Source organism: Notamacropus eugenii, chromosome 1 (assembly GCF_028372415.1).
Source record: "Notamacropus eugenii isolate mMacEug1 chromosome 1, mMacEug1.pri_v2, whole genome shotgun sequence".
Classification (NCBI taxonomy): domain Eukaryota; kingdom Metazoa; phylum Chordata; class Mammalia; order Diprotodontia; family Macropodidae; genus Notamacropus; species Notamacropus eugenii.
This window is the reverse complement of record NC_092872.1, coordinates 65,574,721-65,602,187: the sequence shown is the minus strand read 5'-3', so window position 1 is coordinate 65,602,187 and position 27,467 is coordinate 65,574,721. Positions and strand designations below refer to the sequence as shown.

General features: G+C 39.2%; 1 protein-coding gene across 1 annotated transcript in view; it reads left to right on the top strand.

Moving 5' to 3' along the window:
* Window positions 1-680: 680 nt before the first annotated feature.
* TGFBR1 (transforming growth factor beta receptor 1) overlaps window positions 681-27,467 on the top strand; it is a 67,138-nt gene continuing 40,351 nt past the window's right edge. Inside the window, exon 1 of the mRNA XM_072604737.1 lies at window positions 681-1,044. Within this exon, the coding sequence (XP_072460838.1) occupies window positions 795-1,044 (250 nt within the window). The 5' untranslated portion in view covers window positions 681-794. The remainder of the gene's footprint in view (window positions 1,045-27,467) is intronic.

Sequence of the window (27,467 nt, the reverse complement as noted above, 5' to 3'; positions counted from 1 at the left end):
TTATTTGACTTCATGAAAGGGGCGAGCCAGAGAGGCAAGGGCTCTTGAGTCCCGGGGGGTCTCGGCGATCGTGCGTGCGGTGTAGACCGCCTTTCCCCCATCCCGCCGCTGGAGTGGTTAGAAAACGGGGCGGCCCCATTCCGGCCTGCTCGGCTCTCCGGGCTCAGTTAGTAAGAGTGGTGAAGCGCAGACGGCCCCGAGGTCACGTCTCCGAGGGCTTCGGGGGAAGGGGGGCCGTCGGAGGAGGAATGGGGAGTGGGGACGGAAGAGGGCCCGGAGCTGGCGGCAGCTCCGGAGTGGCCCAGGGCGATAACGGTCCCCTGGGAAGGGGGTGCGGCCGCCCCGGTCCCCGTGCACCGAGCGGAGAGAGGCCCCCAGTCCTGAAGTACTTCCCCTCCGCGGGCACAACATGCTGGGGCCCCTTGGGCGCCCCCCAGCTCTAGGGACCCCAGAGCCCCTGGCTTCGGCGGCCGCTTCCTCTTCCAGTGCACGGCTCACTGCTCACCCCCCCCCCCCCCCACTTCTTGCACCATCCGAAACCTCCGGCGTGGGGGGACGCGGGGTGAGGGGGTGGGGCTGAGGAGGGGGCGGGGGAGTCCTGGGAGCCTGGGAAGGAGGCGGGGTGGGAGGGGTGAGCCTGTGGAGGGACTGGGAAGGAGGCGGGGGCCCGGCCGTTCCCGGCGCCCTCCGGCCCCGGATTGGCTGCGGCCCTGCGGGCCGGGCTCTCGCCTCTCTTGTTGTTCTCCCGTCTCGGCAGCTGCCGGGAGGCGGGGCCGGGACGTCCCTCGCAGCCAATGGGAGGGCCCCCCCCGAGCAGTTACAAAGGGGCCGAACGAGGCCGCGGCGCGAGGCGAGGCTCTCTGGTTCCTCGGGGCGGGGGCACCGAGACGCGGCCCCGGCCCCTCGAAAGGACCCGACGCGGACTACGACGCGGGACCATGGAGGCGGCCGCGGCGGCGGCCGTCGCGGGGAAGACGACCGTTCCCCCCCGCTACCAGATGTTTCTCCTCCTGGCGGCCGCGGGGCTGGTCCCAGGGGCGACGGGTGAGCCGCAGGAGGGGGGAGGGGCCGGGGCGGCGGCGGAGGCGGACGGGGGCGCTGGGGCCGCGGCCCCTTTCTCCAACATGGCGCGGGCCCCGGGGGCGCCGGGGGTGGTCGGGCGGCTTGCGGGAGACGGAGGAGGGCTCCTCCCGGGGCTCCGCCGCCGCCTCGGCCAGACAGACCGCAGACGGAGATTGTGAGGAGGCGGGGGGCGGCGGCGGGGAGCCCGGGCTCGCGGGGCTGGCCTCTCCGCCCGGGGCCGGGAGGGTGTCTGGCGGGGGGTGTCGCGGACTCCTGACCCCCCCCCCCCAGCCCCGCCGGAGCCTCCGGCCCCTCCTGCCCCGAGTGCGGACCTCCCCTCCCCTATCTTTGTGCTGGCCCCGGGAGCCGGGGGCTAAGTAGGTGTGAAGCGCGGCGGCCGCTTCCCGGGTGCCCGGGGTGGGGGGGAGGGGGTGCGGGCGAATTCCATCACCAGATGACTAAGAATTATTTTCGCCCTAGAAACTTGTCTGAATATTTGCTCGGCGTTTCGAAATGTTTGAATGGGAATGACTTTTTTTTTTTTTTTTTACACATTCATCCAACACGTGTTGGGAGAAGATTTGTTTTTCCTCCTCTTGCTGCTAAATCAGATTTCTAGTGGGAGAGAGATGACTATCACGAGGACGGCGGCAGGGGAGCTGCCGCTCTGGGAGGACCCGGTTTTCTGGGACCCGAGCGAGGGATCGTTTTAGGAGGTGGGGAGGCATACCGACTGGGCAGTGCTTTTTCGTGCACGCACAGAAACGCCCTCAAAAAATAAGTAAAACCACCCAAAAAAAGCCCCTAACCCACCTAAAACCTCCCATCTTTGGAGCTGAAGAGTGACGTTGGTGGAAGGAGCTCCGTCCCTAGCGTTAGGCTAAGCCCTGCAGATACAAAGAAAGGCCAGCCTGGGTCCGTGCCCTGGAGGAGCTCCCTTCCAAACAGATAACGTGAATTACCTAGTGCTTAATCGTCTAATCTGGGCTGGAAGCTCCAGCCCTGGGAGGGATCTGGAAGGCCAGTGGGGAAAGCTGGGTTGGAGATGAGACTGGAGAGTCCAGGAGAGGAGGGAGAACTTTGCAGGTGTGAGGATCGCGTGAGAGGCACCAGTAAGTAGTGGTGTAGCGAGATAGTGTAGAGTTAAGTTGTAGCAACGCTGCAAAGCCAGGCAGCGTTTTCAGCTGCTAGGGAAGGCGTTTTCTATTTGGTCACGTTCCTGTGCTCTGGCTAAGATGCTTCCAAATTGGGCTACCCTGGGCTGGGAGGTAAAGTCTCCTGTGCCTTGGTTTTCTTATCTGTCCGTTGAAGGGATTGGGCAAGATTATCTCTAGGGCCGCTTTCAAGTACTGAGCTCCGATCCTATGAAATTACGTGTGTGTGTGTGTGTGTGTGTGTGTGTGTAATTCTGTTTGTTATTGATTTTCTTTTTATATCTTTTAAGTCACCTTGGAAGCAGTTGACCTAACAGTATTTGATTATTTACTCTGTGGATTTACCTCCACAAATTTTAAAATGTCAAAGCGCTTTTCTGCTTTCCAGTGTTCCGTTTATGGCTGTCAGTAGATGTTAAGGGATTACTATTCTTTTTAAGATGGGCTGCAAAAATGCTTGCTTTCTTTTGATGTGGATACCCTTTCCCCACCCCCAAACTCATCTTTCCTTTTGTGTGATTCTTTTTTGTATGTTTCCATAAACTTCCTATGGAGCTTTTTCCACAACAGCCCTTTCTAGGGTTTTTTTTTTTTTAACCAGTACAGCACTTGGGCTGTCTATCTGTTAATCCTTGCTTTTGCCACATGACTAGGACACCCCTACTCCTCTCCTGGTCCTTTATGTTATGGATGACATATTTTATGAAAGAATTCTACATCTGGCTTATATTTTATATTTCCATTACCTATGGAAGTAATATTTAGAAGACAAATTGCTGGAAAAGTAATAAATGTATTCTAAAGGTAAATATAAATTACTTGTGAATTATCCATACCATTTAACGCGAAAAGTTGATTTTACTGCTTTTTAAATATTAACATTCCAGCTTTGTATTTGGGTAACATTTTTTGAGTGCCTTTTCTGTGTAGAACATTGCATAGACATTCAGAAGTCACAAGTTCTATGTGCTGGACTATGCATAGAAATGAGCAACTTGGAGCTGTGGAAAGGGCATCGATTGGCCTTGGCATCAGATGATACCTGACCTATCACTTCAGGCCAAGTCGTTTAACTGTTAAAAAATGGAAATCATAATTATACTCCCTCCCTTACCAGATTGTTGTGAGGAAAGAGCCTTTAGTATTTTATAAATAACTTCCTATACCTTGGAGGTCCTTTGGAGGGAAGGCACAAACCCAGAAATCAATTACTTAACAAGTATTTGTTAAGCAGCTGCTATAGACCAGGCATTATGCTGGTAATATACCTAAAAAGAACGAAACAATTCTGACGAGAAGTTTATAGTCTAATGGGAGAGACAAGTATGTATATAGATATATACAGTATAAATACAGATATATACAAAGTTGTAAAATACAAGATATTTTAGCAGTTGGAGGAAATAATGAAAGGTTCATGCAAAAGATGATCCTTGAGCTGTGTCTGAAAGTAGGATGGGCAGTGGAAGGAAGGAGAGGTGGCGCTGCAGGCTGAGTGAGGAAAGTGCGGACCGTGTGCAAGGGCGTTATATGCATAGGGTACTTAGGAATTAATATTGAAGTGCTCACTGATACACTTCATGACTCCCTGCCTTGACTGTCCTCCAGCACTGATTCACCTTGTTCAAAGGTGCTAAAAAGCAGTCTTAATTGAGCATAAGCATATGCATATTCCACAGCTGATGAATAACAGTTACTTAATTCTGTGAATATATGACCAGGTGAAACAATGTTATGGGATAGTTTGTTTCATAGCAGTGATGTTATAAATGGAAGGCAGGTTTCAGCGTGGCCAACATTTTCACTATAGAAGTTTAAGTTGCCCTTTACAGAGAACTGAGACTGAGTTTTGGGCTAAATAGGGCTGCTTACAAATACAGAGACTGTGACACTATTGGAACATTTAGTGTCTAGAACAATCATGCATTGTATTCAGGCAGCAGAATTTTTGAGTACCTTGTCTGCGATGAGCATTGATTGCATAGATACTGGGAAGACCAGCACATCTGAGGTGTATACAGGCACGGTGGGTGGAGGGGGAAGGAGAAGGAAAGGCAGAGAGGAAGGGGAACTAGCCTAAGGGCAGAAACAAAGAATTTGATGGTATCCTAGAATAATACTGTAGGTTGGAGCTTGCAGGGGAAAGTGGCTAACTCCTGGTACTTGTACTGTAGAAGTTAGTCAATGGTACTGCATCATACCTATTGGATTGACTAACATGACAAAATGGGACAATGATAAATGTTGGAAATGTGGGAAAATTGGGACACTAATGAATTGTTAGTGGAGTTGTAAACTGATCCAACCATTCTGAAGAACAATTTGGAACTATGTCCAAACGGCTATAAAACTGTGCCTACCCTTTGACCCAGCAATAACGCTGCTAGCTCTATCCCAAAGAGATCATAAAAAAGGGTAAAGGACCCACATGTACAAAAATATTTATAGCAGCTCTTTCTGTGGTGGCCACGAATTGGAAATTAAGAGGATGCCCATCATTTGAAGAAATGACTGAACAAGTTGTGGTATGTGAATATAATGGAATACTATTGTTCCATAAGAAATGATGAGCAGGCGAATTTCAGAAAGTTTTGCATGAACTGATACTGACTGAAGTGAGAAGAACCAGGAGAACATTGGACACAGTAACAGCAACATAGTGTGATGACCAGCTTTGTTAGACTGAAGTCTTCTCAGCAATGCAATTATCTAAGATAGTTCCAAAAGACTCAAGATGGAAAATGCTATTGTCCACATCCAGAGAAAGAACTGTGGAGTCTGAATGCCAATTGAAGCAGACTATTTTCTCTTTTTTCTTGTAGTTTTTCCATTTTGTTCTGATTCTTCTCTCACAATAATTCTAATGTGGAAATATGTTTAATGTGATTGTACATGTATAGCCTATATCAGATTGTATGCTGTTTTGGGGAGGGGGGGAAGAAAGGAGGGGGAAAATTTAGAACTCAATCTTATAAGATCTTATAAAAGTGAATGTTGAAAACTAAAAATAAATTAATTAAATTTTTTTCTAAAGTTTATCGGTGGCATGAGTTTGGATGTATAGTTTTCTAAAAAAAAAAATCTCTTGTTCATAGCTGGGACTTGCCTGGTCAGACCTGAGTTGGATATGATCTATATCCTTAAAATGGACAGATGGAAAAGTGCTGAGCTCAAGAGCAAGAGAAAGGGGGCAGGGGTTAGTTGATTAGAACAGGAGCCTCACCAGGACCCAAAATTCCCTGTCATCTTTCTTTCATTAATTTCATTAATTGAATATCCAGAGGAACAGTGAAGTTCAGTTGCAGAAGTTCAGTTAACATTAGTTGTGGGTGGGTGGTTTTTTGTTTTGTTTTGTTTTTTTACAATCAAGATGCTTTTTTTTTTTTGTATTTCAGAAATAGCTAGTTGGAGCATTTTTCTTAGAATCACAGGATTTAGAACCAGAAAGGGTCTTACACATGAAACTGAGCTCCAAAGAGTCATCATTTGATCCGTTTTTATGAAGGAGGAGTAAATCAAACTAGACATTTGTCACATACTTTTTATGTGCTAAGCTCATGAATACCACAGCAAGATAGACCCTGCTTTTAAGCTGCTTATATTGCCCTGGGGGGGTGGGGTGGGTAGGGTGCAGAATGCAAAGCATGTACATGGTAGTAATGAAGAAGCAATAATGGGGACTAAATCTGCAATTTCATTGTTGTCTAGATGTCCCAATGTGTGGAAACTCCCTCTACCAATGCAGACTGACACCCTTGTAATTTGCAGTCTTTAGAAGTTGTCCAATTGCCTTGGTGCCTGGAACTAAGAATGACTTTTCCAGTGTCATTTCACTAGGCCTTATCTGGACTTGAACCCAGGCCTTCCAAACTTCATGGCTGGTTTTTTATCAATTGCCCCATGCTGCCTCTTTGTACACACATGCCACGTACACGCATATATGTGTGTGTATTCAGTATACATATAGATATATCTATATTAGATATAGATATATCTACATATATATCTATGTATACTGAATGTATGTATATATGTGTGTGTATATATATATATATATATATATATATATATATATATATATATATATATATATATATATACACTGTGGGTAAACATATATACACATGTGTGTGTATGCAGCATAAATACACAGTGATTGGGGAGGAAAACACGACAAAGGAAGTCAGGTTGCATTTGAGTTGAAAATAAAGGTACCAAGGGGTAGGGGAATAGGAGGATAGTATTCTAGACACTGGAGACTTCTGCCTGGGGACAGACACAAGCAGGAGATGGGATGTAGATAATAACAAGTAGACTCGTTTGGCAGGCTCATAGAATGAATCCTGGAAAGGGGCTAGTACATAATCAGCCTGGAAATATAGGCTGGAGCTAGATTGTGAAAAGCTTTAAATACCAAAGAACTATTTTTATTTCATCACAAAGGCATTGCTGAATTACTGAAATTTCTTGAGTAGGGAAGTAACTTGGTTAGATTAACTGTACTTTAGTGATAGCACCTTGACACCTGAGTGGAAGATAAGATTGGAGAAGGGCGTGGCAGAGTGCTGGTAGATTAGTTGATTAGGCTGTTATGGTAGTCCAGAGAGGGGTTGATAAGGGCTTGGTCTAGTGTGACTGTGCTGTGAGGGAAAAAATGAAATGAATGGATAGGAGTAGATAGATAAGAAGTTGGGATTCATAAGACTTGGTAATTGATTGAATATTGTTAGGGGAAAAGTGAGACTGAAAAGTTGAGGGTGACTTTTAGGTTTTAAACATGAATAATTAGAAGTATGGTGGTGTCCTCATCAGAAATGGGGAAGTTAGGAGGCACCTCAGTTTAGGGATGAAGAGAATGTTTTGTTTTGCATTTATTGAATTGAGATATCCCTGGGACATCTGGGTTGAGAACTCTTTATCATATAACTGGAGATGCAGGACTAAAGCTTAGTAGAGAGATTAGGGTTAGATATGTAGATTTGGGGGTCATCTGTGTAGAGATGGTGGTTGCATCTTTGGGAATTGATGTTTACCAATGCACTAGGTAGAGAGAAGTGCAAAAGGCCCAAGATGGAGACCCTGGCATATGCCGATACATCTGTGGTAAACTATGACAGATTATCTTGCAATGAAGATTGAGAAAGATGGAACATAAGTAATGTCAGAAAGACTCAAAGAGTAGTGTTTCCAGAAGGATAGAGTGGTCCATGGTGTCAAGCTTCAGCTATTTAGCAGGATAAGGACTGAGAAAAGGCCACTGGTTGTAACAGTAAAGAGGCAATTGGTGACCGTGGACCATGGGATGATTGTGATAGAAACCAGAATGCAGATGGTTGAGAAGTGAAGGGGGAGGTAAGGAACTAAAAGCAATAAATGTGGACAGCTTTTTCTAGGATTCTGGTATTGAAAGAGGAAGTTAAGAGAGAAGTCAAATAAAAGATTTTAAAAGATAGGGAAGATCTGGATATGTTGGCAGTGTGGAAGGGGCCAGTGGATAAGGAGAGGTTGAAAATTAGAGAGAGAGGAGGGACAATGGAAGGCTCTAAATTTTGGAGGTGACAGAATGGGATAGGATCAAGGGCATAAATAGAGGAGTTGGTATTTATAAAGAAAGGGGTCATCTACTACCATGAAAGTGGAGCGAGACTGAAGAATGGGGGATTGTACAATTGAGAGGGATCTTTGTTAGAATAGCCTGTAGTTTTTTTTTTTTCTTAGGAGAAGTGTGAGGGAAGGTATTCTGAGAGAGGGTAGGGGTGTGGTGATGGAGATAGTTTGAGAAGGGACAATTTGGGACAGCCAAAGTGTGAGGAGTGATAGAGATAGAGAATGGATCAAGGGAAAGTGAAAGGATTAGGTATGTGGACCTAGTTGAGGGAAGACTATAAATTGTAATAATCTCAAGTCATGAGGTGTGTGTGACTCATCCAGCTGTGTTTAGCAGCACTTGATGGAGCAGGCAGAATATTGGGAGTATTTCAGAGCTGGCTTTTGGAAATGCTTCTATAGGGACAATGAGCTATAAGGTTCAAGGACAGCATAGTTGAATTGGTTAAACAGTTGAAACTTTTTGAGAACCTAGAGAGACAGAATGGGGGTGGGTGTATTTTTATAAGTATCTTACATATTTGTTAGCTGTATGTTCATGGGCAGATTTGTTTAAAAAAGGGCTGTGATATAATCCTTCATGAATTGTTCCTATTAAGTCTAAAATTGACGTTTCTCCTCCCCTGTACCTCAAAGTTGGTTTGTTTCATTTTAGGAACCGAAGAATCTATATGGGGAACCCTATTGTAGGGTGGGCCTTAAAAGTGTGGTTTAAAGGAAAGAACGCTAGGCTTTACAAGAGACCCTCAGTTCAAATCTTAGCTTTGTCACTAACTAGTTGTTGAAATCTTTTGCAGATCATTTAATCTCTTTGACCTTAGTTTTGTCATCTATAAGATTCATTCATGCAATATGTCCTGAGCATTGTGCTTAGGCCCTGGGATGCAAAGACAAAAACAAAACTTACATTCTGTTGGGAGAAAATAACACAGGTCAAGACTGGCAAGAATACCAGGTTTGGTGTTGGAAAACTTCATTTTGAATTCTGGCTGCTGCCAGTGACCTTGGCAAATCACTTATGTTTTGTGGATCTCAGTTCCCTCATCTGTAAAATAATCTAGAAGTTGAGTTAGCTGGTGTCTAAGGTCCCTCTCAGTTTTAATTTATGATAAGTAAATATAAAGAAAGAAGTAGCTTGAGATAATGGATAGAGAGCTAACTAGAACAGGAGTCAGGAAGGTGGATTTGGGTCCTAACTGACGCTTTTTAATCCTGGGAAAATCACTTAAACCATCAGTGTCTTAGACAACTCAAAAGATTTTATGATTTTGAACAATTACAACTCTATTGGTGTTAACTCATCAGGAATTCTCTTTGTTGTACAGTCATTTTAGTCGTGTCTGACTGTGACTTCATTTGGAGTTTTTTCGGCTAGGATACCAGAGTGGTTCGCCATTTCTTTCTCCAGTTCATTTTACAGATGAGGAACTGAGGCGTACTGGGTTAAGCAATTTGCCCAGGTCACATAGCTAGTGTCTGAGGCCGAATTTGAGCGCAGGAAGATGAGCCAGTGTTGTAACCATTGTGCCATCTAGCTACCTACATCAAAGAAATTCTCTGCATCAATGAAATTACAGGTCTGGTCTCCCCTTCCCCCCCCCTCCAAAAGAACAGTTTGAAAGGAGTGGGGAAGATAGTAGCAAATACATTTTCCATTTATTAGTGGCTTTCCACAGTGCACTTTTGAGTATTCCTTAGATATTGACTAACTTGTGGGTCACTTCGTTAATTCAGATTTTTCATCTATAAAATGAAAGGTTGAATTGTCAGTTTTAGATTTAAATTTCTGTGATCTCTGATAAAAATACCTTGTATTTAAGTAATATGTTACAGTTTTCAGAGTGTTTGTATGCTTTTGCCATGTGATTCTTGGAATAACAATAAAAGGTATATAGAACAGAAATATTTGTTACTTCTATGTGCCTGTGAGGAAACCAGGCTCCATGAGATTGACTGATTTGAATAAGTTCATACGCAGTATTTTGTAAGTGATCAAACCAGGATTGTGATTTAGCCATCTTTCACCTCCTGATCCAGTGTAATTCTTGAAAGACTTAACATATTATGAGGGTAGAGATTGCATCTTCTTTACTTTTGCATCCTCTGAGGTGCTGATATGCACACATCGGCACAGATACTGATAAATAAATGAAGGAATGTGCTTATTAAATGCCTACTATGTGTAGACATCTGGCTAGGTATTTGGAAAGGTACAAAGTTTAGAGAAGATACAAGCTTAAAGGCTAGTAGAACATAAGATCAAAAAGTTCATAATACACATTATGTGATTAGAGATTTTCAAAGCAAAATTCCGTGAAATCTGAGTAGGAAGAATATGACAAGGATTGAGGGAGAATTAGGGAAGATCTTCATGGAAGAATTGGTACTGAACTATGCTTTCGAAGAAAGGACAGGGAAGCCATTCCAAGCATAGGGAATCATTTGAAGACTGTTTTGGGGATCAGGGAAGACTAGTTTAGCTAGAAAGTAGTTTTTGGAGGTGGGTAATGTGAGATAAGGCTAGAAAAATGGTGCGGAGTCTGATTTTAGAGGACTTTGAATGCCAGGCAAAGGAGTTTTAACTTTTCTTAATAGTAAATAGGGACCCACTAAAGATTTTTGAGTCAAAAAGTAAGATGTAAGAATGATAAATCTGCTATTGGTATGAAGGAAGACCAGATTAGATTGAGGTTAAGTGGGGTCATGAAGATTTAAGAGGTTATTGCAGCACTCTGGTTAGGTGGTAGTAAGAACTTATACTAAGGTGGTGATGATGGGAGAAGAGTGCATGGATATGTGACAAATGTCTAAGATGTGGAATACATCTTAGTTATTGTGAATGAGAAGTGAAGAATATAGACAAAGCGAAGACATGAGTTTTAACTGCTGATGGATCTATGGACCTTCTCTATTTAGGTGTCCTAATGCTAGATGAAATACTCGTTGTGATCAGGACTAGAGATGGAGATTGGTGTATAGTTATCCTTTCCATGTATGGATTAGGGATGTGGCACCCCCCAATCTGGAAAATCCTCGTAAAATTTATTGACCCTCCCTTTGTACCAGAGAAGAAGTCTGAATTATTATTTTCTGAGTTTCTAAACTTTTCCTGTGTCATCTGAGGCTTCCACTAAATCCTTCAAAATTCCCATTTAATTTTTTATGCCAACTTGTGATATAGCTTTGATAGGTAAATCATGATTTGAAAGGGATAACTGTAGTCTTTTCATAGAGGTAGAAGTTGAAATTATGAGAATGAATATGATTACTACAGGAGAGATGATATGTAAAGGAGAGAAAATTACTGGGCAGCACCCACAATAAGAGGCTTGAAAGAGGACAATGAATGATATGGACAAGGTACCATTTAAGGAGCATGATGAGAATAAAATATTTCTGAAGTCAGTAGAGGCAAGAGTACCCAGGAGGGATGGAGTGGTCAGTCATATCAAAGTAAAGGAGAGGTCAAGAATGAGTGACTAAACGAATGTGATTTGATTATTAAGTGTTCATTTGTGACCCTTGAGAGCAATTGCAGTAGAGTAGTGGGTTCAGGAGCCAGATTGCAAGGAACTGAGACAGTGGGGAGTGGGAAAGCAAGAGCACTAGACATAGGTGAGATGCAAGAGAGTAGGCTAAGCAAGGATAGATGACTCTGAAGAATGAGATTCTGAAGATAAAGAAAGGAACAGTTTGAGTGACAAATGTTTAAAGAGTGATGTGGAGGCGCAAAAAATTAATCACTGATTTAAATTGAACAACTTTGTATGTATGTTGTATACATGTGCACATGTTGTTTCACCCTATAGAAAATAAGCTTTTTGAGGTTAGGAATGTTTTTGTCTTTGTATTCCTGTGCCTGGCATGGTGCTTAGTACATAGAAGGGGTTTATTAAAGGTTTTTTTGATTAAACAAAGACTTAAGTTTAATAAAACAAAGTTCAATAAAGGTTTTTTTTTGTTGTTTTTTTTTTTTGACTGATGATACTTATAGAAGTTAGAAGTGTGGAGAGTTAATGGAAAATAAACACAAGCATAGCATGGTTGTAAGACTTTAAGAGCACCAGTGCTCAGACTTGAGTGAAAAAAACTAAGACCAATAGTTTTTTAAGCTACGAGAAAATAGAAAGCTGAAAAAAGGCAGTTGACCTGCTGTTTAAGGTTGATGAGATGAAACAGTGGAGAGAATATAGAACCATTTGACTTTTTATTTTGCTCCTGTTTTCTTTACCAGGATAAAAATGGCTAGTAAGGAGCTAAGAAAACATATAACTGCCCAGATGCTCACGGTACTGATAGAATAGGCATTAAGGTGATTGGTGAGCTCACACTCAAGAGATCTTTGAAACCTGTGAAGAAAAGAAAGGTGATGCAACATTAGAAAAGGGCAAATCTCTCTTTTTTTTTTTTTTAAGGGAAGAGAATGAAGTCTAAATGAAGGCCCATTCAGCTAGGATTAAATTCTGGCAAAATTCTGGAACATGTTATTAAAGGTTGCTTAGTGAATGTCATAAAAGAAGCACATAAAAGAACACAAAGAGCAGATATAGTTTCCTCAAGGACATGCCAGACTAAGGATTTTTTAGTTACAATTTACTCAGATTTTCACAAAGCATTTGACAGAGTCACTCTTGCTGTTTTTGTGAGCAAGGTAGAGAAATATGGACAATAGTACATTTAGGTGAATTTGGACCTGATTGATTAAACTGAAAGTGATCCTTACTGGAGTTCCCAGGGATGCACAATTGGCCCTTTGCTATTTAACTTTTTTTCAGTGACTTGGAAAAGACATAAATGGTATATATTTGCAGATGATAACCGGCTGAGGAGAGATTATTAACCTACTGGATAACAGGATCCAAAAGAATCCTGACAGGCTAGAACATTGGGCTGAATCTAAGATAAAAGTTAATAGGCATAAATGCCAGATATTATACTTGGAGTCGAATTCATTTCACAAGGAGAAGATAGCTAAACAGCGGTTGATTTAAAAAAGATCTGGGGATTTTAGTTGACTTAAAGCCCAATATAAGTCCATAGTGTAATATATCAACCGGAAAAAAAAAAACCTAATACAACCTAAGGCTTCATTTTTTTCATTCCCTTAGTTTTATTTTGCGTGTCTTTTAAAAAAAAATTATTTTAGTTTTCAGCCTTTACTTCCATGAGCTTTTGAATTTTAAGTTTTATCCCTCTCCCTCCCCAAGGTGGCATGCAATCTGATATGGGCTCTACATGTAAAGAAGAATTAGAAAAAATGGGAGGAACCACAAGAAGAAGAAACAAAATAAAACAACAAAAGAGAGCAAATAGTGTGCTTTGATCTGCATTAAGACTCCATAGTTCTTTCTCTGGATGTGGATAGCATTTTCCATCATGAGTCTTTTGGAGTTGTCTCAGGTCCTTGCATTGCTGAGAAGAGCCAAGTCTATGAAAGTTAGTCATCCCACAATGTGGCTGTTACTGTGTACACTATTCTCCTGGTTCTGCTCACTTCAATCAGCGTCAGTTCATATAAGTCTTCCCAGGTTTTTCTGAAGTTTGCCTGCTCATCATTTCTTATAACACAGTAGCCATTCCCCAATTGATGGACATTCCCTCAATTTCCAGTTCTTTGCCACAACAAAAAGAGCTGCTTTTAAATGTGTTTGTACATGTGGGTCCTTTTCCCATTTTTATGATCTCTTTGGGATACATACCTAGAAATGATATTGTTGGGTCAAAAGGTATGCACAGTTTTATAGCCCTTTGGACATTTTCCAAATTGTTCTCTAGAATGGTTGGATCAGTTTACAACTCTACCACCAATACATTAGTGTTCCAATTTTCCCACATCTTCAACATTTATCATCTTCCTGTTTTGTCTTGTTAGCCAATCTGATAGGTGTGATATGGTACCTCAGAGTTGTTTTGGTTTGCATTTCTCAAATCAGTAGTGATATTTAGAGCATTTTTTCATATGATCATAAATAGCATTAATTTTCTTATTTGAAAATTGCCTATTCATATTCTTTGACCATTTATCAAATGGGAAACGACTTGTATTTATATAAATTTGACTTAGTTCTCTCTTTTAGAAATGAGGCCTTTATCAAGGACACTGGCTTTAAAGACTGATTCCCACCTTTTTGCTTCCCTTCTAATCTTGGTTACATTAGCTTTGTTTTTTCAAAAGTTTTTCAATTTAATCTAATCAACATCATCCATTTTGCATTTCATAATGTTCTTTATGTCTTGTTTGGTCACAAATTCTAACTTTCTCCATAGATCTGAAAGGTAAACTAAACTGTTCCTGACTTTCCTAGTTTGCTTACAGTATGAGCCTTTATATCAAAATCATGTACCCATTTTGACTTTACCTTGGTATAGGGTGTAAGATGTTGGCCTATCTAGTTTTGGCCATACTATTTTCCAGTTTTCTCAACAGTTTTTCTTAAATAGTGACTTCTTATCCCAGAAGCTGGAGTCTTTGGATTTATCAAAGAGTAGATTACTGTAGTCATTGACTGCTGTGTCTTTCATACCTAACCTATTCAACTGATCTACCACTCTGTTTCTTAGCCAGGACCAAGTAGTTTTGATGATTACTGCTTTATAATACAATTTAAAATCTGGTATGGCAAGGCCACCTTCCCTTGCATTAATTCTCTTGATATTCTGGACCCTTTGTTCTTCCAGATGAATTCTGTTATTATTTTTTCTAGTTCTATAATTTTTCAGTAATTTGATTGGTGTGGCACTGAATAAGTAAATTAATTTAGGTAGAATGTCATTTTTACTATAGTAGCTTGGCCTATCCAGGAGCAATTGATATTTTTTCAATTTTTTAGATCTGACTTTATTTGTGTGAAAAGTGTTTTGTAATTGTGTTCATATAGTTTCTGAATTTGTTTTGACAGGTAGACTCCCAAATATTTTATATTTATAAATTTATATATTTTATATTTTAAATTTATAAATAACTCTAAATGGAATTTCTCTATCTTGCTGTTGGGCTTTGTTAGTAATGTAGAAATGCTGATGATTTATGTGGGTTTATTTTATGTCCTGCAACTTTGCTAAATTTGTTTATTATTTCAAGTAACTTTTTTATTTGATTCTCTAGGATTTTGTAAGTATACCATCATATCTGCAAAGAGTGATAGCTGTGTTTCTTCTTTGCCTGTTCTAATTCACTTCAGTTTATTTTTCTTCTCTTATTGCTACAGCTAAGATTTCTAATACAACATTTCAGAACAGTGGTCATAATGAACATCCTTGTTTCATCCCTGGTCCTTATCCTCATTACATATAATGCTTGCTGATGGTTTTAGATAGATGCTACTTATTTTAAGGAAAACTCCATTTATTCCTATTCTGGTTGTATTTTGTCAAAAGCTTTTTCTGTATCTATTGAGATAATCATATGGTTTCTGTTGTTGATATGGTCACTCATGCTGATAGTTTTTCTAATGTTGAACCAGCCCTGCATTCCTGGTATAAATCCTACCTCATCATAGTGCATTATCTTTGAGATAGGTTGCAGTCTATTTGCTAATAATGTATTTTACTTAATATTTTTGCATCTATATTCTTTAGGGAAATTGGCCTGTAATTTTCTTTCTTTGTTTTGACTCTTTTGGGTTTAGGTATCAGGACCATATATTATCATAAAAAGAATTTGGTAGGACTCCTCCTATTTTCTCAAATCGTTTATGTAGTACTGAAATTAATTGTTCTTTAAATGTTTGGTAGAATTCACTTGTAAATCCATCTGGGCCTGGAGATTTCTTCCTTAGGGACTTCTTTGATGACTTGTTCAATTTCTTTTTCTGAAATGGCCTTATTTATGTATTTTATTTCCTGTTCTGTTAATCTGGACAATTTATATTTTGCAAATATTCATCCATTTTACCAAGATTGTCAGATTTATTGGCATGCACTTGGGCAAAATAGCTCCTAATCATTGTTTTAATTAACTTTTAATTGGTGGTGAATTTACCCTTTTCATTTTTGATACTGTTAATTTGGTTTTCTTTTTTATTCAAATTAACCAAAGATTTATCTATTTTACTATTTTTTTCATAAAACCAACTCTGAGTTTTATTTATTAGTTCAATAGTTTTCTTAATTTCAGTTTTATTAATCTCTCCTTTGGTTTTCAGAATTTCTAATTTGGTATTTAATTGGGGGTTTTTATATTGTTCTTTTTCTAGCTTTTTTAGTTGCATGCCCAATTCATCAATCTCCTCTTTCTCTATTTTCAAACTAAGGCTTCATTAAGAGAAACCATAGTGTCCAGGCCTAGGGATTAGGGAAATGATCAACACCCTCAAGTCTGCTGTGGTCAGACGTTAAGTATAATGTTTAGTTCTAAGCATTATATTTTAAGAAGAATCCAGAGGATTATGGCCAAAATGTGAAGTATCTTGAGATCATACCATGAGGGAGTCTGTTGAAAGAATTGTCTCTGTTTAGGCTGGGGAATACATAGGAGTTTCATGGTAGCTATCTTCAGATATTTCAATGACTGTTATGTGGAAGAGGGAATAGACTTGTCTGATTTGGTTCCAGAGGGCAAACAAAACTAGGAGCAAGTGCTAGAAGTTTTGGAGAGGCGGACTTAGGTTTGATTAGTTTCATAACATTATTGATCTGTAACAAATAGAACACTCTTCCTGGAAAGGTTATTGGTTCCATGTCTTTAGAAGACTTTCAAGCAAATGATCAATTACTTTTTATTAGGTGTTTTGTAGAAAGAATCTTTTCTCAGTTATGGGTAGAGTTTTATGGACTCCGAGGTCCTTTCCAATTTTGAGATTCTCCAAAGTACATGTTTAGGATCAGAAACTTGGGTTTCACATGAGAAGTAATAGTGATTTACTTTGGGCACCTAAGCAGAAGAGTGACATGATCAAAATGACAGTTAAGGCAAGTGGTATTTGCTGCTGTGAGTTGGGAAATAAGAGATTGGATGGAAGAAATTTTGCTTAAAAGCTTTTGAAATTGCATAAGTGTATTAGTATCTGCACTTTTTAAAACTGTACATCCTGAGTAATTGCTAAGACTTTTTGTACCCTTTTAAATAATTTGAACTGTGTATAGAGAGATCCCATAACTTCCCTGATTTTGAGAATCTTTCAGTTTTCAATAAAATCTTCTGCAGATATTTGAAAATAAATGTACCGTTTTAGTATTTAGTCTTGGTCAGTCGCTGCTTTCCTAAAAGAGTGGTCTTCAAACAGATAAACTTTTTTGTGGCATGTTTTATGAGACTGCATCACATTTTCACCCCTACTTCATTGATTGACAGTGGAGGTGTTTGTTTTGGAGGGATCTTTTTTCATTTAGTGACACCATCTAATAGTATACGTAGGTCGAATGGCCTGTAAATATTTTGTTGATTGAGCTCAAGATTAGCTTAGCAAAACTGTTATTTTTAGAATATTTTAATTTTTTTTTGTACTCGTTATTAGCAACAGAAAGGTTTTTTTAGCCACATTATATTACATGTAGCTTTAGAAATATAATTTTGGTTATGATACATACTAAGTTTTCTGGTTTGCACTTGCAGATGGATCATTTGCACATTTTGGTTTTTTTATTTTCCTTTGCTGATGTATACTTTTTTCTGCAAAGCTTTTATCTCTTTAAATGTTCAGTTTATATAAATTTTATCAGATTGCTTATAAAATTAGTCCCTCATTTTGACCATCACAGAACAATAAAATGGTTGATAGCTATTCAAAATCACAGACTTTGGAGCTAAAAGTGACTAAGAATCAGAGAGAAGTGACTTCCTTGAAGAACACAACCAATGGCAGAAGTAGGCTTACAGGCCTATAGTACACTTTCCAATGTCTTACATGTGAATATAGAGCGAAGAAGATGGAAGAGAAATTTATAGCAACTTTTGGAATGTTTTATTACAGATTATTTTGTAGATGTGATGATCTAATAAAATGATGGCATTTTGTTAATATCAATTAATGCATTTTTTTCATTTAGGCACCACAGTTTTAATTTTTTTCTTGTTATTAGATAAGAATACGTGTTTCCTTCAGCTCATCTTCCTTATTATCTTGTTAACACATTTAGGTTTCCCTGTCACTGAATTTGATAATTTGATCTTTATTGATAATTAAATGATCATAATAACTTTCCCTTTCCCTGTTTTAAATAACATTTATTCGTAATAAGCTCACTGGTAAAATCATCATTAAAGTTCTTTGTAATTTTAAGTAGCTTACTTAAATTGTCACATTGCACATTTTAAAGTTGACAATTTCAGATCCTCTCTAGAAGAAACAACTGATAATCATCTTGCATTTATCTTAAACCAATCAATTGAGAGCTATGATGTATAGAGTGCTAAGCAGTTTGGGGGTTATAGAAAAAATATGAAATATTGGCCTTGCTCTCAATGAACTTTAACTTTATCTGGGAAAGCAAAAGCAGCAGAGTGAAGTAAGTCAACTATGCTTATTGTCATCAGCTTTTACCAATTTTCACCGGGCGTTCTCCCCTTTGTTTTCCCCTTCACTGCCACCGAAATAATTTCCCCCTTCACCGCCACCGAAATAATTTCCCCCTTAATTCACCCAAATCATAATAGGGGTTTTGAAAGCTTTAATGAAAACAAAAAGCAAAATAAATATCTATTAAAAAAAAACTTCATGGATGCTTCCCCCCCCCCCACATAAGTTATTTCCCTATATATATATCCTTCCTATCTTAATGAACCCTCTCTTACAACAAAGAAAAAGTTAAGCAAAACAGACTGATAGAGCAAACCAAGTCTGACAGCATATGTTTTGTTCCCGTAGCCTCCCACTTTTCTACCCAAAGGAAGGATATATGTTTCATCATCTGCTTTCTGGAACCTGGAGTAAAGCAATATGTAATCAGTCTGGGAAGATAGGGTGGAGTCAGATTGTGAAGGGCTTTAATTTTCAGTTATAATAAAAGAAAGGTTTTTTCATCATAATGGTTGTGCATACTTCAGAAAGATAGGTCTTGTGTTGGACTTTGAAGGATATGTAGAACTTCTGTAGGAGAGGAGAAGGGAAAGCATTCCAAGGAAAGCAGAAAAAAACAATGAATGAAAGGACATCGTATGTGTATAAGAAAGATACTCTTAGCAGTCAGTACTTAGTCATTTCCACTCGTGCCTGTGTAGGCAAGAGGATTGTCCCCAGATTATCCCTCCTTCCTTTTGGATTCCCTTATAGCAATCTTCTCTTATTGTCTGCTTGGCAAATAGAGCTGTGCGTCCTGTTCAGAAATTGGTGGTGATCATCTTAGCCTATCCTAATGCTTCCTTATTCTGCTGTCTTTTTCTGTCAGCTGCTCAATGTTGTTTCTTCTTGGTTTTTGCCTCCAATCTCTGGAGCTAGTTATGTGACTCACATACTGTTTGTTTGAGTGCCACTTGTTTTAGGTTAACAGCTTTATCCATTTTCCTAGGTGCAAACCTTACTGATTACATAATAGTTTCTATTTTTAATGTGAGGACACCTTGTACAGGCATTCTGTTATATTTTTACAATATAATATCTTTAAAAATTCATAAAACCTGAAATATAAAACTTCCAAGGTTAGTACCAGAGCGATTTGGGAGACATCAAAATAGAGGTAATATAAAGTCATAATAATAGATGAGCTTGCTAAGGAGAATTGAGAGAAAGAAGGTGACATACTTATCTGTGTATATTTCTAAGTAACTTGTAAGTAATTTAGTACCAACCATAATGGAGTAATGACGAATCTTGTTGCTCTACATATGCCTGTTGATTAATTTGATAATACTTTATCCTATTGCAAACCTAGTGTTATGAGTCTATGAAAAACATTATTTTGTAGATAATTTCTAGATCCTTAAAAATAAATCATTTTGTCAAAAGAAGCATTTTTGAATTATGAAATTATTTAGTTCTGATCTGTAATTTGCCATTTTATGTTTGTGTACATTTATAGTCAGGTGTATATGTGTATTATGTATTTTTATGTGTTTGTGTGTGTGTATATATGTACATATACATACACACAGTATGTGCATAACACATTTTTATAGTTATGTTTATTTGGAACCACCATAGAATGAGTCATACCAAAAATCATCATATTTCCCTTTTTTGATATGGTCAGTAGCCAGTTAAATAGTAGTTTCAGGGTTTCAGTAAGGCATCTTACATTCTCTTATGGTATTCTTGTTGTCAAGATGGATAAAAAATATATAGGTTAGATAGTAATATATTTTAATGTATGTATAACTATTTGAAGGACTAGCTAAAAATATTGATTAATGGATTTGATATTAATTTGGGGAAAGTCTCAGGGACTCCATTCTCAGCCTTTTTGCTGTTCAGTATATTTATTAGTCCATTGGATAAAGTTAGAGAAGGGCCAGTGTCTTCTGTCAAATTTGCTGGGGTACAGAATCTGGAAGAGGTATAATTTTGGATTATCAAATCAAGATCTAAAAAGGTCTCACCAACCTGGAAGTAGGCTAAAACTAACAAGACTGAAATTGAATGGAGGTAAATATGTAGTCCAGTATGGTACTTGTGATTTCACTCTTAAAGGAAATCCCAGATAAGAAAATTCCTTTTACCAGTGCAGGTCAGTTAGCATCTTTTTGGTGTTTTATAGTCATAGAGTAGCCTAGAATACTGAGAGCTATAAATTGCCCAGGGTCACACAGCCAGTATACTGCAAACCCAGTATTTCAATTCCAGTCTTTGTTTCCAAGGCCAGCTCTCTTCACTGTGTCACACTATCTCTTATTTAGATTTTAAAAAATACACACAGAGCTAATACCAATAGAGAATGAGGAAGGTTTTTCTTAGTAGCTTTCTTTATGTGAGTCAATTCGTAATAAATACTAAGCAGATTTAGTTTGCTTCAAGTTTCACATGATTCTGTAATGTAACAAAAACTAATGTACTCTTAGGCTTCCCAGTGAACAGAAAAGGAGGTACTAGTCCCTATTTCTGCTCTGGTCAGACTATGTTGATAAAGTTCAGTTCTGTTCAAAAGTGAACTAACAGATTGGAGCAGGTTTAGTTAAGAATGACCAGGATGGTGAGGGACCCTCAAATTTATGTCATAATAGAAACAATTGAATTGAGAAGAAAATGCAACAACGGAAATATTGATTAGGGGCTTATTATGTTCAGGACTCTTGTTTTACTTACTGGGTTTTAAAATAAGATGGATTCTTTGTCTTCTTCCCCTGCCAGGATGGAGAGAGTTTGGAAGTAGCAGTTGGGGGAACAGAGAGCATCGTGGCCCAGTGTTTTGGGAACATGAAAGAGTCTAGTGTAAAGGGAAGTTTGTTTAATAATTGAACAGGTATTCCAGGACGCAGAGTGGAAAAAGAGGGGTCAGGAGATACACCTAGGAAACGTTGGGTGGGGCAGAGCTAGAGTCTAGCATTTATATGCCTCTGTGTGCCAGATACTATGCTAAAGTGCTTAACACATATTTTCTTATTTGATTATGATCAGATATTTGATATGATCAAGTAACTCTGTGAGGTAGGTGCTATTATTGTCCCTACTTTACAGTTGAGGAAACTGAGTAAGACAGGTTAAATGACTTGCTTAGGGCCACATAATTAATAACTATCTGAGGCAGAATTTGAACTCATTTCTTTCTGATTCCAAGCCCAATATTCTATCCACTATACTACTTAATGTTATCTCAGTTCTGGACCAGGGTGTCTTCTTCCTGAGCACAGAGGTCACATAGATCTGGAGTTGGAAGGTGCCTCGGGAATCATGTAGTCCAACCCCAGCCTTGTGGCGGAAATAACAGGTACAGCATGAGGCAAGCCATTTAACCTTTGACTATTTCAACTTTGTCTTTCCTCAGCTGTAAATCATAACATCACTTTCTCAGGGTGGTTGTGAAGACTGAGTGAAATATTTGCAAAGCTTTTAGCACAATACCTATCAAATAATTAATGCTTAAAAAATGCTTATTTCCTTCTCATTTCCCTTCCCTTTGATGATAGAGCACATCCTTGGTCATAACTAGTGTTAGTGTTCTTGTTTTTCCTTGTGATCCCTTATGTTTAGGAGTTGAGTGCTGTTAGTGTTACATGATAGGAAGGGTGTTAGGACTTAGGAAATGCTAACCAACAACACATTCAAGGCATGTTAAGTTAGACATTAAAATTGCTTGTGTAAAAAGCTTAGGTCTATGTGAGTGCCCTCTTGGACCAGGAAAACCAATTCTTTCAATATTCTATGAGATTCAGGCAAGCTTCAGTTGGAAACTGAACTGATTAAAATACATTTGTTTGCATCTAAAATTTGTTTTTTTGTGAACTTGGGTATACACTTAAATTCCCTATCTTCATCTCCATAATATCCATTTATCTCCACCTGTGAATCCAGTACCCCCTATTTCCAACCATATTTTCTATTACAAGTATATACACTTCAACCACCAAAACTGGGTGAGATTGATAGAGTAAAGGAAGTAAGTAGGAGGCAAAATTCTTTTACCTCCACCATAAATCTTATTATAAGTACAAGAGGGCAGAAAATATAGAAGTTCTGTAGCCATAGGACATAGGAGTCTTTACTCTTCAATACAGCATTGGTCCCTGAGAGGGTGCTGGATGGGGGCCTTCTCTAATGCCTGGAATCTTTTCGCTTATCCTCAGGCATCCATAGTTTCCTTGACCTTATAGGGTCATCATTTGGCCCATTGTGTACCTGTCTTTATGGGTCTTCTAGTTTAGGGTAAAATAACAACTTTAACTCAACAGGAATTCTTCTGGTGATGGAAATGCCTTCTTTATAAACCTCCCTTGCTCCATTGGCCAGCTGAGCTTTATTCTAGATGTAAAGTATAGCTACATTGTATCCCCCAATCTTTTTCTTGGTGTCTGTTGATGATGTGTCATCTGTCTTTGTGGTTAGTTCTATGACCACCCTCTACTTTCTTTTCCCTCTTTTGTTAGCTTGTCCCTGGAGGAACCTTTTTTTAACTCAATTTTATTTTACTTTCAGTTCCAAATTCTCTACCTTCCCCCTTCTCTACCCATTGAGAAGGCAAGAAAAAAATAAAACTCGTTAAAAATATGTGTAGATATGTAAAACAAATTAGCCATGCACTGCCCCCCCAAAGGGAAGAATAAAAGAAATAGAAAAAAAATATGCTTCATCTGTATTCTGATTCCATCAGTTCCCTAGAGAGTGGATAGCATGTTTCATAATGAGTACTTTGGAATTGTGGTGGTTCATTGTGTTGATCAGAGTTACTCTTTAAAATTAGATTACTTTTACAACATGTTATTGTATAAATAGTTCTCCTAGTTCTGCTCACTTTACTTTATATCAGTTCATACAAATCTTCCCAGGTTTTTCTGAAACTATTCCTTTCATCATTTCTTATAACACCATACAGCAGTTGTCCATCACAATTCATATACCATAACTTGTTCAGGCATTCCCCATGTTATGGGCATCCCCCTAGTTTCTAATTCTTTGCTATCACAAAAATAGCTGGTATAAATATTTATGTATTATGGGTCTTTCTCCTCTTTCCTTGATCTCTTTGGGGCAAAATAGACTTTCTAGAGGTATTAAGGGGCAGCCAGGTAGTACAATGGATAGAGTTGTCGGGCCTGCGGTCAGGAAGACTCTTCTTCCTGAGTTCAAATTTGACCACCGATACTTACTGGCATGTCACTTAACACTGTTTGCCTCAGTTTTCTCCTGTGCTTGCCCCAGTTTCCTCATCTATAAAATGAGCTGGAGGAGGAAATGGCAAACCATTCCAGTATCCCTGTGAAGAAAACCCCAAATGGGGTGAAGAGTTGAACATAGCTGAAAGATTACTGAACAACAACAAGTGGTATCACTGAGTTAAAGGGTATGTAAAGTTTAATAGCATTTGGGGCATAATTCCAAATTGCTCTCCAGAATGGTTGGATCTAGTTTACAGCTTGACCAACAGTGCATTAAGTGTACTTATTTTCCCACATCTTCTCCAACATTCATCATTTTCTCTTTTTGTCATCTTAGTCTCATGGGTATGAAGAGGTACTTCAGATTATTAGTTATTTGGAACATTTTCTTCATATGGCTATTGATAGCTTTGATTTCTTCCCCTGAAAACTGTTTTTTCAGGTTCTTTTGACCTGAATTAATTGGGCAGTGGCTCTTAATTCTTGTAAATTTGAGTAATATATACTTTAGAAACCTACTGGAAATTTTTTTCTCAGTTCTTTGCTTTTCTTCTAATTATAGATGCAATCAAAATTATTCAGTTTACTCTCTGTGAACTTCTCCGTCTCTTGTTTGGTCATGAACTCTTACCCTGTCCATAGATCTTATGGGTAATTTCTTCCTTGTTCCAGTAATTTGCTTATGATTTCACCCTTGATGCCTGAATCACAAGCTCTTTCTGAAGTTTATCTTGGCATATAGTGTGAGATGTTGATCTAGGCCTAATTTCTGTCAGACTTTTCTAGAGGAACTTTGTTGTCAGAGCCTGTGACCTTGGTCCTCTTTATTTCTCCCAGGGTTTTGTTGTTCTACCTCATTTCCTCAACTCTTTCACAGTTCCCTTTGGTCTTTCTTTGTGGGACTGAGAAACAGCTCTCTACCCATGGTCAAATTGGTAGCTTCCACACCACTCATTTTACCTCTTTTCCGCTAGGTAACCCTGGGAGAAGAGCCTTTTACATGTTGAATGAAGATTCAGACTTTCTTTTCCTAAATGACCTAAAGTCCATCCTTTTCAGGAGGTTTGACCTTCAGATCTGTGTGTATATGGCTGTTGACTTATTCTTGGGATCACAGGGATCATTTATATCTAGTGAACAGTGATAGAGTGAGGTGGTGGGAAGATAATTTTCCTGAGCATTCGCAGCTAAATCCAGTAAAATTGAGGCTTCTTTTAATCCTTCTGGATAACAGATTCTTTCTATGAAGACACAGCTGAGCCAACAGCTAAACCCAGTTAGTCCCACAAAAGCATTGCTATAAATGGAAAAAAAGTTCCTGGACAGTCGAAATTATTTCTTCATAAAAAGACACCATACTACTAAGCACCCTTTAAAAAGAATACAGTTATCCCTGGACCCCTTTCTTGCCAGATACAGCCTTACTATAACTTGACCATTCCTGTAATGACCTTGATTCTGACCTTTCCCTGATGGTTAGAAAACTCAAACTCATTTGGGCCAGGAATATGTTAATTTGCCGGGGTCAGAATTTCCCCTTTTCCTGCTTCCTCCTCGTAGTAGCAAGTTGCCCAGCAGCCTTCCTAAACTCTTACTAACCCAGAAAGATATGGTTTCTCAGTTATGAAACTTCTCTTTGGGAAAGGTATCTTGGAAGAATGAGTAATGGTACTTAAATTTTTTTTTATATTTAAAATGGTAATTTTTTTTATCAGCAGCTGACTGTGAACACTAATGCATATTTCTAGATAGCTTAGTGTTATAATAAAAAGCTTAGGTACTAGGTGATTGACCTAGATGAGTAGACCTAAATGATAGGGAGAGGTGGTAGGCCGGGGTTTAACAAGCTTCATCTTCAGAATTTTGGCTTGGGTCAGTTCTACTTATAATTCACATACTATACTTCCACCCTGTTTCATAAGGGACACTTTGCATGGTCTGCTGCTGACTGTCCAATAGAGACTTTGCTTAATGTTGAATCTCACCCCAACCTGGAGCAATAAGTCTGGGGAAATAGACTTGGAGCCAACATCACCAATGAGTCACAACTCACATTCCTTTCCCTCAACCCATCAGAGAACAAAGGGATCAGGTGATGATTTGGCCTTCAAAGGGACTCTAGGACTTGTGAAAACAAGGGTATTTTTTTTTTTCAGTCAGCTGTGGGAAAGGGTTAAATAGATGGAATAGCTCCAGCTAGTTGTCGCAGTGGGTAGAGTGCTAGCCAGGTGTCACGGTGGAGTGACTTGAGTTCAAAACAGGCCTCTGATACTTATTTGCAGTGTGATTCAAGGCAAGTCACTTACCCCTGTTTCCTTTGTTTCCTCATCTGTCAAATGAGCTGGAGAAGGAAATGGCAAACCACTCCAGCATCTTTGCAAAGAAAACTCCAAATGGAGTCATGGAGAGTTGGATATGACTGAAATGATGCCCTCAGCGAAAGATGGAATGAGAGATTACTTTTGAAATATTTTTTTTTTCTTTTCTGACAACGTCAATTCCTGTGGCTTACCTTCTTAACTAACTGGCACATCTGCCAGTGTATTCTGCTGCCAGAAAAGGATAGTGACATTTTCCTCTTTGATGAAAACCTTGCCTTTATTTTATTGGAAACCAAGGCAACCTGGGTCTCGTAATGTGAGAGGAGACAGAATTTGAGTTGCTAAAACCTTTCAACTTTACCCCCTAGCTCAGAGGAGGGGGAAAAGACCATTTGTTTCACCTGTCCTTTGCCTGCCCTAGCAATCACTTTCCATGGAAAAATTCTTACTTCATCCACACACAAACTTTCATATTTAAAAATTAAGCACAATTGTGTAATAAGGTAGTATGGTAGCTTTTCACATGTCTATGTCTTTTTACATGTTACTTTCTAGACTTAAGCTTCATTTCTACAAATATTGATTAAACACCTTTGTGCAAGTTGTATACAAAGGAGCAGGGATTTAATAAGAATTCTTTGTTCATGGGGATTAATTACTACACATAATGCCCATTACAAATAGGGCTTACTAGGCGATCTGTGCTCGTTGGTAGGCACACTTTGAGCCAGTTTGCAGCCACGGGTATCTAAGGGCATCACAGGCCTGCTGTTGCTTAATCTCACATAGAACGTACTTGACCTTCTAAGATATTGGGACATTGATCACTTGGGAAAGGGAAGAGGTCATGTAATTAGCATGTCAGTCTTGTTCTTTATCAGAATTTACAAGACAAAATAGCTCCACCAATTAACAGCCATGCATCAGCACACACAGAACCTAGAAAGAGCTATCAGTTTGTGTTCAGACTAAGTGAGACTTTCTTCATGGTGTCATGGCACCGGGAGTACAATGGATAGAGAGGTGGCCTCAAAGCCAGGAAGAACTAGATTTAAGTCCTGCCTCCAACAAATACTAACTGAGATGAGAAAGGACTGTCTTCTAAGCATCAGGGCAGAATGTGTAAAGAGAGAAATGGGAGATGGAATGTCCCATTTTGAAAATATCAAGTAAACCAGTTTGTTTGGAAGGTAGTGTATTTGAAAAGATAGTAGTATGAAATCAGGCAGCTAGGTGGTGCAGTCTGTAGTCAGGAAGACTCATGTTCCTGAGTTCACATCTGGCCTCAGGACGCTTAATAGCTGCATGACTCTAGATAAATCACTTGACTCTGCTTGGTTCCTCATCTGTAAAATGAACTGGAGCAGGACATGGTAAACCATTCCAGTATCTTTGCCAAGAAAGCCCCAAATTGGGTCACAAAGGGTCAGACTGAAAAACAACTGAACCAAAAGTATGAAATTGTCCTGGAAAGGTAGGCTGCAATCAGATTGTGAAAGACCTTATGTATCAGGTATTGATAGGAGTTTGCATTTTTTTCTTAGTGGCAATAGGAGCCACTTGAGCAGGAGAGTGACAAGATCAGATTTGGATTTAGGAATATTTCGCTTTGGCAGTGATGGAGAATGAATTAAAGGAAAA